Below are 16,910 nucleotides of genomic sequence, written 5' to 3'. Positions count from 1 at the left end.
GGGGGGGGGGGAAGATAGAGAAAAAGTGAGAAAGAGCTATAAGACAGCCCCCGCAGAAGACGCGGTAGGAGAAGAAACGCAAAGGAAGAAGCGACGGAGCGAGCGAGCAAGAGGAGAAGGAGGCGAAAAAAGGAGGCACGACGATCGAGCAATAAATAATACAGGGAGGAAAAAGGCGATCGCCTGCAACATTCTACTCAAATGTTAAATAGGTATCAATTTAACAGCGACCAATGCGCGCGCCCGTGGGCGTACTACGCCGTCACGGGATTGGCCGGCCGGCTGACGGTGGGCAGGTTCGAACGATACGTACGTCGCGAGTAGGCAACGCGTCTCGTTGTTCTCTGGTAGGGATAAACCACCTGGTTTCGCCGGTACTCTCACAACGTCCCGTCTCTCTCGACGCGACCGACCCGGATTCACGCACTTGCCGACACTCCGGTCAAGCCGAGGGGACCGAGTTTCAACGAAACGGAGAACGGAACGGGAATCCCCCTTCCCCGTTCGGGTGTAAACGCGCGAGCGACCTGTTTATCGTTTACCACGAAGTGCGAAATTCTTACCACCGTGCGTAGTTTTCGTCCGTAAAGTGTTTGACCCGAGAAGCTGTTCTCTTCTGACGCCCCACAATCATCCAAGAAGGACTTGTCAAGAATCCGGTTTAGTGTGATCGGAGTTTATCCGGGTATACCCCGAAGAATTTTTCCAGTACGGTGAAACGTTTTTTCTAATCGGGGTAAAGGTGGTTACCTCACGGAGTTGTAGAGGTATCCTTGTTTCTGTATAAAATGACGGTGAGACCAGCCTCGAAAGAGGCTTGTTGGTCCCCGATTTGTTTTATCGAACAAAGACGTCACTCACGAATGGATTTTAGTTTCTGAAGACGGAAATTGGTGTATCGACAGACATAAAATTGTTATTTAAATATCAAGAAGGACCGATGGCTAATCGAATCAATAAACGAAAGCAGTGGAATCCGTGTTGGACTGTTACATCTTAAACTAGTTGAGAGAAAAAAGAGCAACGACGGAGACAGTGAATTTGCATGAAAAAAGAAAAGGAAAAATTAATGTCTGATAAAATCTCCGTCCAAGGAACAAATAGTATCAGAACTCGTAGAAACAAAATGGCCGTCGCACAGAAATTTTACAAGGTGGCCCAAGCTAAATCGCTTGTGCAATAAATATAAACATTCATCATTTCGATCTTCATACAATCATAGTCTAGTCCTTGGCAAATTCTCTACGAGTCAACCACCTCTATTCAACATTCCACTCCCTCGTTCGATCGTCCTACGCAGTCGCGATCGATGTCACTTCTCGATTCGCTGTTATAGACACATGACAACTCGATGAAGACACCCGTTGTTTGAAGCACACTGTCTCCGATCACAAGCGCCGAGTTCTCGCGAGAAGGAGAGATCATGTCGGAGCACGGTGACAGCGACGTGGACGCGACGGAGGAGATCAATGTGGATGACTCGGATTCCCGAAGTTGCAGTCCGCAAAATTACGTCAGCCACGATGGCCGTCACGTGTCCCAGGAGACCTCCGAGTGTTCCACTTCGCCACCTCCCAGTCAAATCGGCGCGAGGACGCTGGCGAACAATCCTCCCCGTAGCCATCCGTTCAGCATAAGTCGTCTGCTGGGCGAAAGCGGCGTCCAGAATCCTAAGAGCCCGTCCTCGGAAGAACCAGACAGCGACAAGGAGAGGAAGTGGTCTTGGGAGGAGGGCAACAACAATAACAACAACAACAACAATAACAACAACCAAGCATCCTCGGGTGGGGTTCTCGATGATGGCAGGCGGTCTTGGGGCCACGACGCCGAGGAGAAACTATCGGAGAAGGACGACGACGACAGTACACCCGACACTCGCGCAAATTCTTCCTCGTCCGTACATTGCACGTCGGCAGCGGAACTCCTCGCCCCCTTCCGCGTCTTCACCACCGGTATTCCCGCCGCCGGTTTCATCTACACCACCGGCGGCGGCAGCGTCATAAGGGTACCGGCGCACCGGCCACCAGGCGCAAACGGCGCGTCGGTCAGCGCTTTACCCGCACAGGCGCTGATACCACCCTGGAGTTTGCAGGCCCTTCAACACAGCCAACAACAAGCCGCGGCTGCCGGTCTGCACCGGGCGAGCCTCCTGGCGAACCTCGCTGCGCACCCTCTGCAGGCGCACCCGCATCTCAAGGACAGACTGGCAGGTACGCGCGCGTTAATATACATGAGTAATTTGTGTAAGATCGTCATTGCGTAAGTTGAAGACACGCTGATGACAAGATCTGAAAACCGGCAGGTAATTTAGAGTAAAAAGGCTCACAGCTGAACGTTCTATCGCATTTGAATTGAATTTGAGTAGGAACTGGTCTCAGTAAGCAAGAAACATTTTGGAACATTTTAGCAACCTTGCTATAACGTTGCAATAATGTTGTTGAAATGTTCCAAAATAGTTTCTTGTTTGTTAGGATAGCACATAGAATCAATGTTAGTAGTAAGACGTAAACAATAAACGAATCAGCCATAATCACAGTCGAGAATGTAAGGCAATAATCCAAACAGTAGCGAATAAAAAATGTTGATTTGCTTACTTTACGTTTTTCTGTGTGCTACTAGTTTAACTTGACTTTTGCTTAAGTACATTAAATCTCTTTTCTAATAAAGAAATTAATACGATGAGAAAATGTCACCTTATATAATCGGGAGACAAATCTTTTGCTCCTTCTTACTTTTTTTTTTTAGGCTGGTAGCCTGTTTACCGAAGCAGTAGGCTTAATTTGGCTTTTGCTTAAAAAATCTCTTTTCCTAATGAAAAAATTGATGTAATGAGAAAATGGCACCTTAGTCAGGAGACAAATCTTTTGTTTCTTTTTACTTTAGACCAGTAGTTAGTTTGGTTACCGAGGCATTAACGCTCTTTATAATTCTCTTAATAATTCCTAAAAGAAGTACACATTGTCTTTGTTATTTTCTCTCTCTCTCTCTCTCTCTCTCTCTCTCTCTCTCTCTCTCTCTCTCTCTTCTCAGGATTATAGGACCAATTAATGTTAGTGTTAATGTAAAGCCAAGAACGAGAGATTTGTTTGTCAGATCAACGTACATTTAGTCTGAAAGTAGCAGCTCTCAGAAATGGAGTGACTCTCGGTGAATGCACGTTGATCATTATCGACTTCTACGGTGCTCGTTGTTAGTGTTCCGTATTGTTATCTCGTTGCGTGAGTTGTATCTTGATTTTCATGCGAGATGATATTGCCTTGAGTAAATAATGTTTTAAGTATTTTCGAGAGAGCAGCGGGGAAAACGGAAATTTAAGTATTTCATTCTGTCGGTTCTTGAAAGCGCCGTGTAATTACAAAGCCGCGAGCACCTCAATGTGCATTGTACCGAGCTTCGTTAATTTATCGCGGCGACAACGATGCTTTTTCAAGTAAAGTACTAATGCCGTAATTTTGCTAATTTCTTTTATTAAAATCTCATTGTTATGTAAAGAATTTAAAAATAGAACAGAGTACGCTGTTTAAATAATTAACGCAGGAATAAATCGATTTTTAATGATATCTAATAAAAGCAACATCTGCAGTTATTTAAGTATCACGTTTCTATAAATAATTAATTTGCATATCTATACATATTGTGGTAATCTGGCAAAAAAAGGACATTAACTATTAAACATTGGCTGAATATCTTACTTATCTTTCTCGCCATCGTGAATGCATTAGAGCTAGAGCATCTCTGTAACGAGATAACGATCGCGTATGCGATACGTGTCCGATCGAATTATACGTGTCTCCGCGTACTTGGCTAACACGATGCAGAAGGAACAGATGATTCATGCAATTAGCGAGATTGTCAGATATTATTAATTCCGCGTTATCCCCGACGGGGATTGGAGCGACGACCGGCCGCCGCCGCTCGATAGAATCGAGTGACGAAATATAAAGCGACGAGAGAGCGACGAGAGGCGTTCCCGGTTGGCGTCGGCGATCACTGATGTCAATTCCTCTAATTGGGATGGGTATATCTTTAGACAACGACCGGGCTAGGCGTGGGTCTCTACTTGGTGTCATTACTGCGCTTCGCGACTACTAACCGTATATAGAGGTTATCAATTATGCATCAGCGGCGAATTATTCACTCGCGCCGTCGTCGCGATCAGACCGGTACGAAATCGTCGAAGACATCGAGTGACACTTTAATGGTGTGCGGACAAGTCGAAGTCGTCACGTTACGTCACCTTCGCTCCGTTCGTTCGATAACCCTTTTTGTTCACTTAGTTCTAAGCGCTTAGAGATTTCTAAACGCTATTTTTATCCGACAACGGTATCGTAGAGACAGAGAATTTTGAACCCAATATTCTCATGGATATTTTAAAACTCGGCATGAAATATCAGCCGCAGAGGGTAGACTGTAGCGAATTGAATTAATGTTTGTTTATTTATATAAAAAAGTATCAAAAATATATTTTTTAATTACATTTTATTATATTTTCTTAATTTTTACAACTTTGGCTTGAGTTTCATATAACGAAACAATACGTATTGCATAACGAAAAATGAAGAAGAGAAAATTATCTGAGACGCCCCGAAATTGAGGAGGAAAACATTATTTATTAGACTGATTTAGTAAACTACACACACTGTAAAAATCATAATTACAATTTACATGAGTTTTAACATAATCATTACGTTATTACAGAGTCATAAAATTTGTGATTTTTTTGGGATCGTGAGTTTATGTGAGAAACAAAATTTTTACATGCATTCACCACGTTTGTATCGTCAACTGACACTGCAGGATCACACGTATTACGGAACTGTTTATTATTTCCGATGCAGAGGAAAGGCGCAGAAGTAACCAACATGACAAAACAGCTCATTTAAACAAATAAAAAATTTTTAATTAACAATGGATTAAAACTATTTCAAAACTAATGAGTTAATTTTAAGCAGAACCGTAAGACCCGTAACGTGTTCTCGTAAAACTTGTAAGAACTTATGACTATTCTAATTTTATGCGTATGTATCGTAAGACATACGATTATTCGTAAATATCTACAATTTCTTTTTATGGCTAGTATAAGAAGCTGTCTGTAAAAATATTGTATAAAGGTATAAGCGTTTAAAAACTCTTACAAGTCTCACAAGAATATATTACGAGCCTTACGATTCTGCTTAGAATTTCGGCATTATATTGATTCGAATCGATTCGCTCTATGATCAATTCGCCTCAATCTACGTTATACGGCGAGAGTCGGTAGAACAAAAAGAGTCTTGCGAAAACAGGAAGAGATTTCGTTTCGTATACAACTTATAAATGTGATAGCTCCGAAAAGAAACTTTACTTTTCTGTTAGCCGATGCCCTCTCATGCTTCACCCGCGTGCCCTCGAGATATCTACAATTTACAATGCAATTCGAACGTATCTGTCTCTCTTAGAAGGCATATAATTTTAATTTGCTTTAATCGGAAGAAATACGGTACGGGAAATGTGTTGCCGCGCAGGGGATCATTACGGCGCGATCATTGCACGCGGGAAAAAGGACGTAAAAGTGTAAAAAACGTTAAAATGCAGGTACGTGCAAAATACATAATTAGCGTCTACGCCGGTGCATTCTCGAATGCGCCGACTTTTTCGTGCGGGTAATGAAACCCCGCTATTACTTGCGTGGCGTGAGTGAAATGTATTTATGCGTACGAGCAACATTACTCTCGTCCGATTATTTTGTTCGAAGTACGCTTAAATGCCCCAAAGAGAAGAGCGTCGACACGCTACGGCGCGGCGCAATGAAACAAAGTAATCCTTCAAACGATGATCGTTTCCATGTAACGACGTTACGCACGAATGTCGATCATGATACGACAGAATATGCCTACGGCGATATTCGCAGAGTGTCTCGGATATCGGTTCGCCAGTTGCAGATTGCGTAAAGACCAGTTGCAAAAGTACGTCGTGTCGAAAATTAATCACTTGTCGAAACGTACATTATCCCATTAATTCACGTCAAGATTTGTGGCCGAGACGGAAACGCTTAGAAGGCCTGGAGCGGCGTCTCTCTTCTATAAAAACGCATTAATGTATCATTACAGATGGATAATATGATGCGATTTAATTTGTCTATCGAGTGAAAAAGAAAACGTCGCGAGCGATAGTAAGCGTTATAATGAACATAACATACATAATTAAAACCCTCGCGACTGTTTTCGTCACGATCGCTTAAACGAGGCGAAAATGTAAATCGCGTTTGCTGCCATTTATTTAGCATATTACGCCGATCGGATTGGCATCGCGGAACATTAGTTGGATCGATCGTGGAGCGAGAGAGAGAGAACGCGCTTTTAACTCACGTGAAATATATAAAAGCGCATAACGTTCTGTTCGACGAGCGAGCGGTAACCACCGGTTATTTGCTTTGTACCTCTTTACCTCGATTACGTCCCGCCACCTGTCACTTTGACATTGAAATGACACGCGGCGCTCGATTAGGGTCGGAAAGGGACGACTGGAAACGCCACGTTTTGCGAGAAGACACCGCGCCACGTAAATCCGTAACAATTATAAACGGGAGACAAACGCTAATTGTCTCGATTCGCTTTGACGTTGTTACGTCGGCATCGGGCTTTCGTATCGATCGAGATTGCATCGTTCTTTAACGATCGAGTCTCGAGCGCGACGGGCGAAACGAAGAGAAACTCTGATGCGGGTCCGAGAAAGGTTTCCCCGATCAATTAGACGAAACTAGCGCTATAAAATTCGAACGTAACTATTATACGGAACCGGGCTGCAATTTACGTTCAGAGAAACAATCTCGCCGATTTGACATAATGGTGTCTCGCCTCGATCGCAAGCCGAAACTCTTGGAGCCGTTTAGTCACTAGCGTAGCGCGGAGCGAAGCGAACGAGAGAGTTGTGCCACCTTTTATGGCGCCTTCAGTTTATCTCCTTTGACGTTAATCGATAACCGTAATAGTACATAAATCATGCCTTTACAGTCCGACTTATTCTTGCTCGGCCACGACAATAAGTTAATATCATATACATAATTAAAATTAATTGTTCGTGTGTGCACACGTAATTTCAATAATATAATGCATTAAGATAATTCAACTCATATAAGAATGAGGACATGTTTCTTTTTCATCCAGTTCCTGCGTCGATTAATTTTTATTATCTCAGAGAGACGTTATTATGTATCCTCTCAGGATTGTTTAATGAGAAACAAAATGCAGCCTTGGTCAATTCTTATAAAACACTCTCAATTTAATGTTTTTTTAAGGCGGTAATAAAAGTTAAAGAAAGATTAACAAAATATTAAAATTGTTGCAAAAATAAATACCATTTTTCAATAAATCTGTTTTTAATTTATTTTTTGTTAGATATAGAAGGTTTACTTCAATTTGAACACGCTTGATTATAATCAAGATTGCAGTTTATATTTTCGCAATTGCTAATAATTATTTTTATGTATTAACTATAATTAAATTATTTTTATTCCAACATCTCTTTTTGCTCGTTTATTGATCGTTATCACGAATTTTATATTGCTTTGCAAATCATCGAGCGTTATCATACTTGTTTATTTAATAATTATTCATTGATAATGGCTCGAATCTGAATTTATCGACGCGATAGGCTTCTAGGAGAAATATTTTTGTTGGAGCACACGAAAAGAGAGTTGGCATGCGGCGCTACGCCAATGCGACTGACAGAATGCGCTCATCGTTAAAAGTGGGTTCGAACGATTCTACGAATGCTCCGGAACTTGCGTCCACACTTTGCAACGCTTCTCCTTGTGAATTGGCAGGGGAATGCATTTCGAAAATTGCAATAGATCAAATAGTCGTCGTAAAGCGTCGTAAATCCGTAACACGTATTTCACTTTCTTAACTTTTATTTTCAGGAAACTGGTTCGAGATTAGCGCAAAACTTACCTCGGGATTGTATTATATCGCCAATTAATTAGCATATCGATATTTCTCGAAGGATATAGAATTATCTCGGAAGAGTCCGCTTTATTTTCGGTAAATCGACACTTTATTGACTAGCAGTCAATTGAAACGGAAAATCGAGAGTAGGTCGCGATCGGGAAATCTACATACATTTAAAACGGTATTTTCAAGAGAGTGCAAAGATCAAGCTAGCAAAATCGCGCATTAAAATTCATATCCTCGTCACTTCGTTTCGCGCTGCGATATTAAGTTCACCTCGGGACGTCGAAAAGTACCTACGCAAGAATATATAATGAATGAGTAGCCGTTTTTTCAAACCTCGAGGTTTCAATATTTCGAGCTGAAAGGTATAATAGAGACGACGATTGGATCGCGTTAGAATGACAATTCCCTCGCGGCGCGGCTGGGACGCGAATGCGGCGCTTCGGCGCTATTGGTTCAATTGTTTGGCTCTCGGCACTCGGACCGGTTTCTAATTGAACTCTTCAATTGTATTACCACGCAACGCAACGCAACGCAACGCAACGCGAACGCGGGCCAAAACGGGTCCGGATGATCTCCTCGGGGCGATGCGGCGATGAGTCGGCCGGGCTCCTCAACCGGATCTCCTCTCTTCTCGCAATAGTAATTTTCTACAATGTACGCTCCTCGCGCGGAGGCATTCAATAATAATTAGGCCTTCGCACTTTTACGTTCGTATATTACTCCTCTGATTTGCGCCCTTCTGGGAAACGGTTACGGCACAATGGCACGGGCGCGGCGCAGCACGAAACACACGAGCGATTCGTTAAGCGGCGGTATTCCTGCGAGGCGGCCGGTATTCCTTACGTAAGACGTGTTGCGTACGCAACGTTAAGCGTACCTGCGTACAAAAAGATGTTATACGAATTCTGGCGCGAGGAGGAGATCTCGGAAGAGGACGGACAAGGAGTCGTCTATCTTACATGTCCGGCAAAAGGAAGATACGGAAACACACGGAACGACGCAGTGTTGTCGATGCGCCGTGGAGCGCCCCGGGCGCAGAGATAAGCGGGTACCGGGAACAGAGAAAAAAGGCATCGCGTGACCGAAACCTGAAACCAGAATCCACCGATGCCGCTGCGGCCACGGCGCCTTCTCGCCAATGAAATTGTCCAAATGTGTATATACGTTGTCCGTGCGCGCGAGAATGTATACGAATGATTAAGCGTGATATAGGTATGTATACAACCCGCAATTTGTAATATTTCAGTGGGCCCCGGGGCCATACCGCTCGAGAACTCGAGCGTCTTCCTCATTTTAAATGAAATATTAGAAATTACGGGGTAGGTCATTTAACCGCTCGTATACGTGCTCGTTTTGTTCCCGATTCGCCGACAAATCCCGGTGGCCACGAACGGTAGCGGTGGATACGTTATTACAAATTACGGCGAGGCGCCGTTGGCTACCGAATTGGCGAGATTTCGGTCGAACGTACCGCGAAACCAACCACCAAAGAGTATATATACGGATACCCCAAGGTCGGGGCTACCGATCGGCAAAGCGCAGGAGAAACGAATGGGCCGAATGGGGTTAGGTTCCTTTCGCGCGGAATATATACGGCTTCGAAATTTCTTGCGTCAATATCCCGTGAACGCGCCGCGAGGCGCGGGAAAAACGTTTCTCGGTATTCCTCGTAATTTTGCACTCGCGGAGAGCTCTGGTTACGCCGTGTTATTAGCGCTAGACGCGCATTTCATTTTTCGGATCGTTCATACCGGAAACATAAACGCGAGAGGCAGTTGACCCGGTACGGTACACTCGGTTCGCGACACGCCGCTCCCACATATCCTTTGTACAAATTGTGTTCTATCATGTAGACGCGTAGATTATTAGTATACAAAAGTATGCCTTCAAGAATTGCAATTATTAAACGTAAATCAACAATTTTAACAACGATCAACTTTATATGCAAATAAAATTTTTCACGATTTTGTTGAATTAAGTTATGAATAATTTTCATAGATAAATTTGTTTACTTTGGAAATTTAGTTGTTCTTTACAGAAAGATGTGTTTCTTTTCGATTGTTATAATCTGGAAGAGAGACATGGTAAGACAAAGTAAAGTTAACAGCGGAATTTAATTTAAGAGAGATATATTAAAAATGAAAGATAAATATTTGTTATCTATGAAAATCGATGACCACATTATTTCAATTTGAATGCGTTGAGCTTCCTGCAGCTTATATCAAAAATATTGAAGTAACGAAAAAAATTTAAAGCTTTGTCTTCGAAGTAAGGGGAGCACGTATTCACGAAGAAACAATAACCGCAACAAATGACGCGTGTAAAAACGTAACTGCACTCGCATCTGACGCATTCTGTACAGCGAACGCGTAACTGTAAAATCGAATCATCGAGTTTTCTACTGTAAATACGCCAAGTACTTTGCCATAACAACGTAACAACGGCTGTAATATTTAATGAGGCAAAAAATACAACTGAATTATTTCAATTAAATATATCCTTTTTTTTTCAGCAATTATCCGACGGATTAAATCACATTGTACAAGTGTATATAGACATTGACACGTAGAGGAATCTATAAATACGCGAAGTACTTTGTCATGATAACGACGATTATAACGTCTAATAAGATATACAAAAAATACCTGAATTATTTCGATTAAATATATCCTTTTTTTTTAGTAATTATCCGATGGACGTAATAGAACTTGATAGGATTAAATCATACGACATCAGTATAATATAGAGACAGTATAATATAACATATAGGAAAATCCGTAAATGCAAAGTATCTTGTCATATAGTAACAACATAATAACAGTCATAACTTTTAATGCGACGTACAAAAGATATAACTAAATTATTTCAGTCATAAATGGATTAAATATATATTCTATTTTTTTTGTAATTATTCGACTGATGTAATAGATCTTGATAAAATTAAATTATACGTACGTGACGCGTATAAGAAAGTCTGTAAATATTTTGTCATATGTAGTAACAACATAACGACGACCGTAACTTCTAATGAGACGTACAGAAAATAATTAAGTTATTTCAATTATAATTATAATTATCCAACGGATGTAATAGGACTTGATAGAATTAAATCATGTAGTACACGTGTATAGAGACGTTGACACATGGGGGAGAGTCGAGAGGAAGGGTGGCGAAGAAACACCGCACGGGAGCCACGCATGCGAGTAGAGGCGCGGGCGGGTTTCCGTAGAAACGATAATTATTCAGGCTGGCATTACGTAGTAATTAATCTGGAGGCAGATTAGAGCCGAGCAACGAGCACGGTGTGGGCCATGGTGGGCGTTGACTGATCGAGTTAGCGTTGAGTTAGGGATTTCGCTGGGCGAGCTTGGCAGCCCCCGTAAGGTCAGGCGTGCTCGTCCATCATCGCCCCTCCCCCCTCGTTTGCCCGCGCGTTCGTTGGTCGCAATGCCCAGCCACCACCGATGGGTTACGCGCCGAATAAACGTTCCCAGGGAGAGGGGAGGAATTATATAATTAACGTGACTTCAGTTTAATTTCCCTCCAGACAATTAGCACGTAGACGCAAGCGAGCGGAGTCGGTCATTTGGAAACGTCCTTATAGAGAGACCTTTGTTTAGGATACCGCCAGTTGGATTGTTCCTTACAAGGCATCGTCTCCGCGCATTAAGCGAAATAAACGGTAATCTTACCCTAATATCTTCTTGATAATTTCAAAGATTTCTCTCTCTCTCTCTTTCTTTTTGGTATCTTACTCGTTAAATATCGACTTGGCGTTAAATAAAATGCTCGATATTCAACTTGAATTGAAATAATTGATCTGTTTTATATAACTGTAATTAATAGTCTTTACTCTCTTTCATAAATTTTTATTTTATTTAGAAAATGTATTTTTTTATTCTCTTATATAATTTTATTCCTACATATCTTCTTTCCTCTTTTTTTATTACAAATATTATATCGCATACATTCTTCCAATATTCTGTTATTTTTATTTCTTCATATTTTATATTGTAATATTTTTTGCGTCTCCTTTATATTGCATTTTTATATAAAACAAAAAATTTTACATAGAAAACACATATCATAAATAATATTTAAATTAAATCATACTATATGTTTATTATATGCTATTATCATATTACTAATATTACTCTATTATTATCGTATCCTACTATAAATTTTTAAAAAATGTGCTAATACGCGTTACAAAGTCCGGCTTGGCAAACTGGCAAACTTCATTAAGGCTTGTAATAATTCATCAATCCCGACGACAAAAGAGCACGTAGGGTCAAATCGCTCGTGCAAAACGCGATATTTTCACGGGGGTCAATTGATCGGCGTCCGGCCGCTTGGAACAAGCGGTTTGTATTCTCGCGTGCGAGATACGCGAGAGATCGGCCAAATCCGCCCCTATCTACCGCGTCGATCGAACCTCCCTCGAGGCCGCGGAAAAACGCGGGCCGGCAAATCTTTTGACGTGAACACGTCGAAAAAACGCGGGGTCGCGCAGTGACGATATTTTAGCGCGGAACCCGAACGGCAGCGCCGCGCCGCGCGCGGGAGAAAGGGAGAGCGTTACGGTTTCCGGCATATCATTCGCGATTTTTTTCGAGTCCCCGGAGAAATCGACGGGATTTGCTGGCGGGTCTTCGGCGGCACGTCAGAGTGAATTTCGCTAGACCTTGATCGCACCATGTATTCGTCATAACGTATGGATGACTGGCGATGTGCGAGCGAACTTGCCGGACTTTGTCGTACCCCTTGTACTTTTCTCGAGCAATCGAGTTGCGGTAGCGTGGTGTAGCTGTAAATATTAATCTCGAGAAATTCTAGTTTGAAATAATTTATGGTAGACTTTTAACCCTCCGCCGATATCTGATATCTTTAAAGGCACTATCAATATTTTGATTGTGAATTTTGGTAGATAAATCTGTAAGAAATAAGTAAAATATAATCTAAAACTATTACAGTGGATTCTCTGAATTCACAATTAAAGGAGACAAATTGGACAACATATAAACATCTGTTAAAATACAATTTGACTTTTATGATGGTAAAAACGTTGTTAAAGCTTTGACAAATATACGAATTTATTTCAAATTTTTTTATATAGTCCAGAATAATACAAAATTTGCTTTGTTTCTAGAAGACTTTTATTGCTGATAGAAGAGTTAATTAATACCATAGTAAGTTGTAATGCGCAATAAGAATTGGATGAGCTGTCAAAGAATGGAAAGATAACGAGTTAAATGCTGATTGTCGATGAAACGTATTATATCATGAAAAGCTAACGTTTATATATGAATAAACGCCAAGAAATATGTGTGCCGCGGTTTATGAGACGTTTAGAATATGATGGTCGGTTTGGAAGGGTAACTTTAAATAATGCGCAACATTTTGGGGAAATAATTCGGTCTTGTTTGAAGCTGGAAAGGATTCGTCTTCGACGCACGATTGATTATTCAATAAGAAAATGTTACGTTATTTTAATTAAACAAATGTAATATAAATTTATGCACAAAATATGCATAAATAATATCCCCTAATAACTTGAGAATATCAAACCCTGCACTTGGAAAGTTTAAGAACAAAAAGTCGCGTGACAGTTAAAAGTTAAGATTTAAGGCCGCTTGACTACAGCGTCTCTTTAAAACCTTGTAACAACACTCTAAAATGTTTGCTAGCAGATTAAACGATCGTTCGCGACGGAAAAGCGAACGTGAGAGCCACTGACGGAACCCACCATAGGCTAAAGGTATTGAGTTTTATCACGAACACGTGCGAGCTTGCTTAATTTTATGCGATTTTTTATCGACGCCTCGTAATATCGATAATGTAAGGCACTGCTGCTTCACCTCTCGCCCCCATCTCTCGTCCCTTCCACCACCATCCAGGTCGAGGGTCTATATCAAGTTATAGAGTTTGAGAAATGATCGGTGCCTGTGCGACTCACATTTCCCTTTTCCGATCGACGTAAGACGTGAAGAGCCCCGTCCGCGCATTTTAAAGTTTTCAACGTTACGTAATGATCTGTTAACTAAATCTTAAAATAATGAAAAAAATAAGGGGTGTGTAAGAGTCAATGGTTCACAATTAAAATTAGAGTAAATAGAAATAAGTATATTATAATGTAAGATATAAGAAATAGAATTAGATACAAATTATTACATGTTTCGGTGCCCTCATCAGATAAGTAGCGAATCGAAAATATGAGACCAAATGACTGCTTCTATGAGACATCGTTGTCAATCGATTAAAAGACCGAGTGTTGAAATTTATTTCCGATGTTTTAGAAAAAAGAGATTAAGAAAAACTTAAAATTGTCAAATGAAACAAGCAACAACTTCGTCTCAATAAAATCACTCACCGTGTGGTCTTGGATATCTTTTCGTAGAAAAATCGTCTCTCGATTCAACATACTTACATTATAATATACTTATTTCTATTTACTTTAATTTTAATTGTGAACCATTGATTCTTATACGCTCCTTATTTTTTTCATTGTTTTAAATCTCAAGAGTCCTTTATTATTTATATTCTAAATCTTAAAACACAAAAGCAATTGAAGCAATTTTTGTCAAAGATCGTGTGAGATGGTGTGATATAAAGTGATTCATTTTGCGATTGCTGTACGCGGAATGTATGCGGGCGCAATTATATCTAATTGAAATCTGTCGTTAAAAATATTTTTATTATTCTATCTACGGTTCTCACAGATGTCAAGTTGTTATCCCCTCACACGGAAAGAACGATTATACAATATATATTCGCATAGACAGTAATCGCAAATGTGCGAACGCAATTACGTCTAAAATCTGTCATCAAAAAATATTTTTCATTACTTCCACTTTTCCAATTCTCGCGTGTCGAGTTGTTATTCTCGTCAAAAAGGATGACTTTGCTGAAGTATTAAAAAATTTAGCTAGATACACTGTAAAAAATAAAATGTTAATTTTAACTTAGAAACGTTTAATGGATTTTCTGAGATATGCAAAAATATTAAAATTAACATTTTTGCATGTCTCAGAAAATCCACGAAACGTCTTTAAGTTAAAATTAACATTTTATTTTTTACAGTGTACAAATTTGAAAATATCCAAATAACAAAGTCCAAAATCGGAATATAAGATATCTTTTAGAGTATTTTGGACAGATCTCGCAAAAATATCTTTAAAATGTTTTATAAGATATCTTATGTCTCGAATTTGGACTTTTGTTTTGTGGTAAATTTTGTTTGATCATCTAAATAATTATTTAAATAAATAATAGCCCAGAATTAGTTGTCACTGTTATATACTCTAAATAATTATGTAGAACACTTAAATTGGATACTAGAATGTTAACACTTTTTGCTACGTTAATCAACGTTCTACATAATTATTTTGATCCAACAAAAATGTTCAGTTTTAGATGCTTCAGCAAAACTGTTCTTTCCGCGAACGAAAGAGGCGAGAAATGAAACGAAGAAGTCATCGGATCTGCTCATTGAGGGTTTTGTCATTGCTTCCTACGGTTAAATGAGTATCGGCAGAAAACAAGACAGTCTGTTAAAATTTTTCCTCCCGCGAAATTCACTTCTTTAATCTTCCCCGAAGATCGGACGTAAAATTTAAAGACTTATAATACACTCCGTGTTTCTTATGCAGGGCGGTCTTGAGCAATTTTCTCGATTGGAACCGCATCGACTTTACATTCCTGGAAACATTTAGTTTTCATTCTCTTCCCCCTTCCCCCCTTTCCTTCCTAGTTAAGCACTAACAAAGCACCAGCACTCCCATTACTTTAACAGCGCCGCAGTTATCCTTGCGCTTTGCAAGGCCTGTGTACCTTATACGAGCGCAACGCTTCGCCGCGATTCCTCGAAAGACTTTAATTACGGAAAGAGTGTCCAATTTTGCCTTAGATATGAGTTACTGGAAATATTATATTCCACTTATCGTTCCGTCCTTGTCCAGGAGAATCGCAAAGCGGTGCCACACGATTTCGAAATGACATTCTCTTTTTATGATTTCCGACGAATCGCAGTGGTATAACCAAACGTATATTAATCTCGATTAATCGCAAGATTCTAAACCAAGAAATAAGTCGAGAAATAAGAGGGGAAAACTGCAGACGAGTATAGTTCGAGGCTGACAATAAGCCAAGTATATGAGAGGCGTATCTGAGATCGCGATACTAGGTGAGGGTTGGCTAAGGAGAACATAATTTTATAGGATGGAATATTATGCTTTCTACGAATTCGTTTAGTGCCATTTAGTTGTCCGCTATGTTGGTTCAATTACACCGTCGGCAGGTAAGCGTGTATATGCGCATAAACGTTCGCGCACGCACGTGATCGTGTATGTACATCGGCGCTTTCTAAATGCACGTGTAGATTTACGGCGGGTTGCAGTAGGAGCCGGGTAATTCTTTAGAGTACACGGCCCCTCGTGAAGATTTAGTTACAGATAGCGTTGCACCTGAAATTGCATGTCCAGGGGCGAGTCTCCCGATATGCTGTTACCTTAGTAAGCGCGAAACTCGATGTGTTTCGCACCCTTATTTCATTTATAGGTTCCGCCAGAGTACAACTCTAACCAAACAAATGAGATTTCAATTCATGAGACAACGTTTAAACGTTTACGACAATAGCTGCGTTCAGCTGTAAAAGCGGTTTTGCAACACTGTTGTAAAATTATTCAATGTGACTGGTTTATACATTTAAAATTCATATTGAAGAACTAAGTTGCAAGAAGCAATTACATTATAAAGAATCTTACAACAGTTGCAAAGCCGCTTTTGCTGCTAGACGCAGCTATAATTGTTGCAAACAGTTTTAACGTTCTAGCAACTAATTTAAGGGACTTACGTAATTGTTTCGATGGATCGAACAAAATTATTTTCGGATCTGTATATATCCATAGCTGTAGTTTTAAATACTTCAGTAAAACTGTTCTGTAACAATATAACAGCTCGACACTTGAGGATCAGAGA

The 16,910-nt window shown here is 40.4% G+C and overlaps 1 protein-coding gene across 1 annotated transcript in view; it reads left to right on the top strand.

The window, feature by feature from the left end:
* Nucleotides 1–1,414: 1,414 nt before the first annotated feature.
* The window catches only part of C15 (homeobox protein C15), a 30,797-nt gene continuing 15,301 nt past the window's right edge, over nucleotides 1,415–16,910 (top strand). The window contains exon 1 of the mRNA XM_018522005.1: nucleotides 1,415–2,210. Within this exon, the coding sequence (XP_018377507.1) occupies nucleotides 1,424–2,210 (787 nt within the window). The 5' untranslated portion in view covers nucleotides 1,415–1,423. The remainder of the gene's footprint in view (nucleotides 2,211–16,910) is intronic.

Source organism: Trachymyrmex cornetzi, unplaced genomic scaffold (assembly GCF_001594075.2).
Source record: "Trachymyrmex cornetzi isolate Tcor2-1 unplaced genomic scaffold, Tcor1.1 scaffold127, whole genome shotgun sequence".
In the NCBI taxonomy this organism is placed as follows: Eukaryota; Metazoa; Arthropoda; class Insecta; order Hymenoptera; family Formicidae; genus Trachymyrmex; species Trachymyrmex cornetzi.
Note: the sequence above shows the minus strand (reverse complement) of the source record. Positions and strands in the feature narration are given on the sequence as shown.